General features: G+C 37.9%; 1 protein-coding gene across 1 annotated transcript in view; it reads right to left on the bottom strand.

Moving 5' to 3' along the window:
• klar (klarsicht) overlaps positions 1-7,500 on the bottom strand; it is a 483,791-nt gene that overhangs the window by 234,118 nt on the left and 242,173 nt on the right. Inside the window, exons 7-9 of the mRNA XM_086554727.1 lie at positions 3,420-3,558; positions 2,815-3,006; positions 684-882 (exon numbers count right to left, since the gene is read on the bottom strand). Of these exons, the coding sequence (XP_086410853.1) occupies positions 684-882; positions 2,815-3,006; positions 3,420-3,558 (530 nt within the window). The remainder of the gene's footprint in view (positions 1-683; positions 883-2,814; positions 3,007-3,419; positions 3,559-7,500) is intronic.

Below are 7,500 nucleotides of genomic sequence, written 5' to 3'. Positions count from 1 at the left end.
TTCATCATTTTACCAATATACTACTTTTTGTTTTTGTTCTCATACAAGAGTATAAAGTTAACATACCAGTTATACAATATTTTTTATTCTTCTACATGAAATACTAACTTTCATTGCTTTAGGGTATACATCAAGTCCTGATCATTCTGTCTATCAAAAAGGACAAATGGGGACTGTAGTTCATAGGCTATTTTGAACATCAAACTCTATCCAAAAATTATATCTATGTTTCCTCTGAGTTGACACAAGTGTCACTTATCTCAATTACTTGTATGGGGCTGACATGCAAATTTACCTTTCCAAAAGTTTTTTCCTATCAAGGTAAGCATAACAGGGAAGACAATTGTGATAGAACTAAATGCAAATTATCTTTTGATACCTAGAACCTTTATGCATTTCTTTCCATTAATTGACGGTGTGAAATAAATTATCATTTCTCATTACTGTTTGGACTATTTTAGCAATAGGTTCTGATGTTCAGATTTTATATAAATACTTCAAATTAACAAAATAGGTTCTCTTTTACACATCATTTTTTTGACCAAATAAAAGTAAGCAAAATTATTATAATTTCTTCTCTTCAGATCATCAACATTATATCCCCAAACCCAATTCCTTCCTCAATAACACCTTGCAAACAAAATTCTCTCAGAATATTCCCCAAATCACCAACTATCACTTACCTAATTCAACCTCCACCTCTTGATTGCGACCCTTGGCAGGCGTGAAGGTACTCTCCAGCTGATCCCATTTGTTGTTCAAGTAGTTCACACGCCAGCTGATCTCATCAGCTGAGCCAGGGTATCGCTGAGCAACTCGTTCACCCTGCTCAACAAAGAGTGTTCGCCTGAAGGTGCGCCTGCGTAATTCCTCCTGCTGTGCCTGCAATTAGAGGGAGGATTCATGAGTAAAGCTTACAACATTTAACTTATTTTTCTATTAAATTAACCTGTTAACGACGGATGACGTGTTTTTTCGTCATACATGACGCAGGACCTCTTGCCTGACAATGGGCGTCATGGCGTTCGGGGATTTTGGATCACTATGTTATTTTATTGTACTATAAGTAATGAGTGAGTGAAGTTGACAATTGCAGTCATAATTATTATAACTGCCGTAATACTAAGCAAAATGGTTTTCAACTCACTTACAAAACCTAGATGGCACCACTTTCTCCTAGCACCAGCAGGAGAGAGAGCCTTGAATGGCACCCATCTACGGTCTCTAGCAAGCACTATCTCTATAGAGTGATGGCACATAGCAAGTTCCCGACCTCTTGCTCTAAAGTACCGCAGATGAAAGATGTGCAGGCAGAACGAGAGGAGGAAGGTGATTCACACCATGCCCAATGCCTACAATGTGCCACTGTGCCAGTATGGATGCCTTTTATTGTGGCATTCATTGTCAAAAGCACAAGTTTCCTTCCTCTTCCCTACCTCTTTATTTTGGATAGTTATAAGTTTCTTGTTCGTTCGTGACAGCACACAATTACGAAAAAATAAAGTTGTTTTTTGTTCCCCCCTAAAACAGTAATACTTCTATCGCATTGAGTATAAAGAAAAAAATTAGTTGATATGGACCCTGAACTACAATTTTAGTCAACTGCAGAATTGGTGGAACCTGTGATATGACAGATATAAATTTCTAAAAACAGTAAAACACACAAAAAAAACAAAACACAAAGATGGATCTAGCTCTACAATGATTGACGAAAAGGGAGTGGGAAAAATCAAATTATGTTGCAGAAGCTGCCTCGATCAGAAATAAAACTCATCCTGGATCCTGTGTAAGCAAATCTATCCCCCGTCAGCAATGGGTTAAAGATAATATGTATGGATCTAAAAATCTATGCATAAAAATGTTTATTCACTCATTACAATAACTGTTCACTGGATTTAGAGAACACAGGTACTACAATTGATTGAAGACAAGGTTGAACTAAAATAACTTTGTATTTTGGCAATTCTCATATCATCTGTCTGAATGCAATTGGGTCAGTTCTTAAAATTAACAAATTTGTCAGTGAGGACTGTCAATAAATACTTAAAATGCTTATTGCATTTCCTGTCTACAGTTTGATATCTGAACTTCAGATAGTGGCCATTTTGCACTTTGACTTTTCTCAAGAACCTTTATAAAATACACTATCTAAATGCATGTCACATATACACATAGAGAATTGTGGTTCTAGAAATGTCTGTGTAGTTGTGTCAAATATTCCATTGTTGTCATATTTGTTCAATCAGAATTTTACATATGTAAGAAGTAGTTCTGCAGGTAAATTTGGTTGCTATATTGAATAAATAATAAATTTATTGTTACAATCTACATTCAGAACCATATTTGAGTAATTAACTGTTATTTAGTAATATGCAAAATAAAAATTCATTTCAGTATCTATTACAAAAGTATGAGATCAACAAAACCTGTTTCTAAGAAAGATTTGACATTTACATTTTTTTTTAAGAAATTCTATCACCATTTTAAATAGGAAAATGCTACAGAAAATAAAAATGTTATCTTGAATCACTATCAAATAAAATGGAGAAAGTAAAATATCAAAATATCAAATAAAATAAAAGTATTTGAAATCAAGTGAAAGGATGTTAGATCATACATTAAATTTAAAAAACTATCAAACTACAATGGCTAATTTAGTAATATGCATTTACTAATAGCAAAACACAATTTACAATACTAATAAGAATAGAAATGCCAAATCAAACAAACAATTTTTATCCACTAAAAAAAACAAATGCAAAAGTTGGAAAATAAACCTATATAAAAAATATAAAAAATCTACAAAAATCTCACCATCCTTGCAGCCTTGTCTGGAGGGTTAGAATGTGAATAAAGCTTCAACTGGACTTGGATAAGCCACTCGTAAAGCTCATTGTACTGGTCAAGAAACTCGGAGAAACTCCAGACATAAGGCGGCGACACATCACCACTGTCCCAACTTAGCTCAAACTCTCCTGAGGATGGGGCTTCTGTCGTGTCTCCAACCTGAAAGAGTGAACTGGGCTCAGCATACGGTAACTCAACACTTGTAATGGGAGCTGGCATGCACTTCTCTTATTTCTGCAACTGCGTGCACACCTTGTTATGGAATCTTTGTGGTATTTTCACTTTTTATTTGAAGTGATATCTACTTATGTACCCCTCTCCTGAGCATTAGCTGATAGTCTTTAACTACTATACTTTCAGATTCCTAAAAACAGAAATGCAGTCTAATTTTCTTTTCAAGATCATAGGTACATTGAGGTTAATTAGTAAAAATATATGTTCTACAAAGAAAAAAAAAACGAATATATGTAGACTGCACATATATAATATTACTTTATCTTATTACCCCAACTACTTTTACACTTTCCAAAACAGAGCAAGATTTTTCCACAAAAAGTTTTTTTTTCTCTCACCTGGCAGGAGTCTGGAATAAGATTGCTGCCCATGATATAGTCATAAGGTTCTTGAATTGATGCCCAAAATTCCCTGTTGCCCTCCTCCTTGTCTGCGGGGCCCCAGGATCTTCTGGCAGCCTCCCGGTCATTGCTCCGTCTGGAAGAAAGAGGAAACACGTTAGAAACGTGAAACATGCACGCAACGTACACATCAAATATTTCGTATTAAATCTCATAAATGCTATTTTCAACTCCTTTTGTTCAAAATTCCATTAATGCTACGTGCTAATCATTTCCTTTTTAATTTGATTAATGCTTTGGTGATGTATGATACTAAATGAAAATAATAACGCAACTTATTAAGAGTGTCAGATAGGTCTCTTTCGAAAACCACAATATGAATCAAAGAAAGTAAAGTTGATACTGTGACCCCGGCAACAAGTAAAGTGTCTTACTCAGTGGAAAGATTGAAAGATTACACCATGAATAAAAGCACGCAGCTGCTCTTACATAACTTACGACCGCAATAACGGATAACCAGTTATTAAAGACAATCAGCAAGCAAAAATTCATTTCTGCTTGACGTCATATTGTCGAAATAGTAATAAATAATAGCTGTTGGTTATAAACACAGCACCTCAGTTGTTAAAGGATAGTCATAAGCTAAGTGCAACACCAGTGCTAATATATCATTGACCGTACGTGATAACTATTCGGGAAATAGCAAACCAAAAGAACACGTTGGATCCGTAGAGATAAGAACGATAGGGTCGATGAAGAACTTAGCGGCGCCACGGTATTGTCAGTGTTATACAGGCGTTAAAAACTAACGTTGCACTTGATTTTTTGGCGCTTCATTAAATATTCGACTGACATGCCGAACGCCACGGTATTGCCAAGAGCCACATGATTGAGAAAGCGGTTGTATAGACCAATGTTACTCAACGTGCTGTACAAGCACCGCTACCAGTTCGCAGCGAGTTCGAATATAAGATAATAAAAAAAATCAACGTTTATAATATTCATGGAAATGTTCATATATAAATTACTATTAATACGAATGGTCTAATACCTCCCAAATCGTAAAAAAAATAATAGTATGGCACAGATATGTTGCCACTGACACACTGGGAAAAAATACCTGCCGGTCCAACCGTCACTTCACATAGTTTGAGTAGCACTTATATAGGCAACCACAGACAAAAGTATTAAAGGCAAAAAAAAGGTGAGCTCAGCAAATATATTTGTTAGTCCAAGAGGTTCAGCGATCGAACAATCTCTACTTCATTTCTAAACCGTAAACGAAAACATACAGAAATCATCAAAGAAATTTTTCAAACTAGACATTGCACATCATCAACCTCGCACTCTGCACATTCCAAGGTCAAAAATGCTCAATTTACAAACCCTCAAACCAACTATAAGCCGCAGAGCGAATCTTGCTCGCTATGACTGACGACTGTTTAGAGAAAGTTCCCTGTGCATCAAAATTCTTTACGATTACATGTTGCATCGACTTATAACCCGTAGAATGTTGCAGACGTTCCCGTGTCCAAAATGGTGACTGCAGCACATCACGCTATCGTCTTATCCACCAATCCATACTTGTATATGTTATGTAAGATAAATTGAAATGCATGCGGTACTCAACACGGTGTGGAATAATAGAACTACATGTCCAGTACATATTGATAATTCCTTACATGTCGACGACTAGCATTATGGCAACATGAGAATGGGGGCCATCCATATAGTGCGTATGCAAAGTTAAAGAATAATGTACTTGAATGCTCTTGTGTCATTAACGACGAAACTAGAAAGGAGAGAGCCGTTAGTCTCTTTACCCCTTCTGCCGACACCATCTGCCACTTCCTCTGTCATTACCAGCATCCACTCGGCAAATTCACAGCATTCTGTTATCCACTTCTTCCGCCTGCTTCTTTTTTTCCTGTCTCTCTGATTCTCCCCTCTCTCTCTCTCTCTCTCTCTCTCTCTCTCTCTCTCTCTCTCTCTCTCTCTCTCTCTCTCTCTCTCTCTCTCTCTCTCTCTCTAACTCTCTAACTCTCTAACTCTCTAGCTCTCTAGCTCTCTAGCTCTCTAGCTCTCTAGCTCTCTAGCTCTCTAGCTCTCTAGCTCTCTAGCTCTCTAGCTCTCTAGCTCTCAAGCTCTCAAGCTCTCAAGCTCTCAAGCTCTCAAGCTCTCTCGTTCTCTCGCTCTCAGCTTTTTTATTCTCGTCATTTCCAACATCCGCTCCCAAACTACCTCATAACCTCTCAACAATCTAGTTCTCTCGTGACAACCTACTTCTTACTCGCCATTGCCTTCTGCAACTCAGCCTCCCTGTGTGATGTCACCCCGTGGAGATGAACTAGGCTACTTATTTTAAGTGGACCACGGTGTAGGCCTACATCGATTCCTCCAAGTATGTAACCTCAGATAAGTGGTGCCTGGACATACTCATCTGGATTCATTCACCAACCATATGTGCCCTATTTGTGAATATACTTACATGCTGACCCTTTATTTGCAATTCCAGTTAAAACAAAAACAAATCGATCGAGAAAAATACCCATTTATGTTGTCCTTTTCAAAATATAGCCTCAGCATAAAACAAACTCGCTTAACCCTCTCGCTATGACCACTTAAAGACAACACCATAAATACAAGAACAAACACAAATTCGGACAGATTTAAAACAAAATAGACCCACCTTACCCCCCCAAAAAAAAAAAAATAATAATAATAATAATGATAATAATAAAAAATAAAACCACCACCTCCACCTTTCCCCATTCACCAGCTGGCGATCCGGCCCGCGTCTCCCGATTCGTCTTCATCAACCACGGAAGTCTCGGCGAGCGCTGGTGACGTGTGCAAGATGGTCAACTCTCCCGCAATTGCCGCAGCCATCTCGTTCGAAATGTACACACACACACACTCATCCTCACGCAAACTCACGCCGGGCGCATTTCTTCAGCGCTCTTTGTGCAACCGGTAAATCACTTCTCCCCGTCTCTCATTCGCCGGGTCCATATATCTATCTAGCCGTTATTGTCCCCATCTCTATTGATCTATGTGTACTGTTACAACGGCTAGTGACTCCGTTCCTCAAATCCAATCATATCTGTTGACGAAGATGATTGGATCCAGAGAAATCGGCAATTACGACCGCCCGCCACAAGCTCTTCAAATCACAGCCGTGAGGTGGTTGGACACAAGACAACAAAAAAATATACACAGGTTATAAAACGTTGTTTTTTTTTCGTTTTCACGACTACCTTGTTGAGACAAGTGCCACTCCTCCCTACACCCCCCCCCCCACCAGCTGGAATACCTCAGTTGATTATCCACACAAAGGGAAAATACAGAGAGAGAGAATTGTCCAAAAGTTGTCCGGCAATTTGTAACCTGCACGAATGATCTCAATTCGGTCTCTCATTTTTTTCGAATGAAGATTTGAACTTCAACAATAATTACAATATCTAAACATATGTAAGATTATGTTTCATGGAAAGAGAACTTAAATATAACTGTTACGTCTGTATAAATAAGGCAGTTTTCACGATAGGTTTCATTGTTGGACAAGCTTTGGACTTGGACATAGGAAAAAGACCCATAAATAAAACCGGATACTCCAACATGATTATGATGATCAAATGAACAAAGCCTCTGTGTGTGTGTGTGTGTGTGTGTGTGTGTGTGTGTGTGTGTGTGTGTGTGTGTGTGTGTGTGTGTGTGTGTGTGTGTGTGTGTGTGTGTGTGTGTGTAAGTATATGTACGTGCATGTGTATGTGCACATGCTTATGCGTGTGTGTATATGTGTATGTGTATATGTATGTGTATATGTATATGCATATATATATATATAAATAAATATATATATATATATATATATATATATATATATATATATATATCACAATGTTTAATTTATGCAGAATAACGTGCCTCGAGGAAAAATCATATCAAGTCCGTGGCTCATACTACGTAAAGATCCGAACTCTTCACATCAGGATCCGAGCGCAATGGAATAGCCGAGCGCATTCCCGTCAGAAGGCACCCCTGACGCGAAGGCAACGCCCCTCGGCCATTAGGCCCT

This window comes from Penaeus japonicus, unplaced genomic scaffold, assembly GCF_977035675.1.
Source record: "Penaeus japonicus unplaced genomic scaffold, GWHDUDI00000001_assembly GWHDUDI00000030, whole genome shotgun sequence".
Lineage (NCBI taxonomy): Eukaryota > Metazoa > Arthropoda > Malacostraca > Decapoda > Penaeidae > Penaeus > Penaeus japonicus.
The sequence above is the reverse complement of the archived record's forward strand: the minus strand, read 5'-3'. Positions and strand labels throughout refer to the sequence as shown.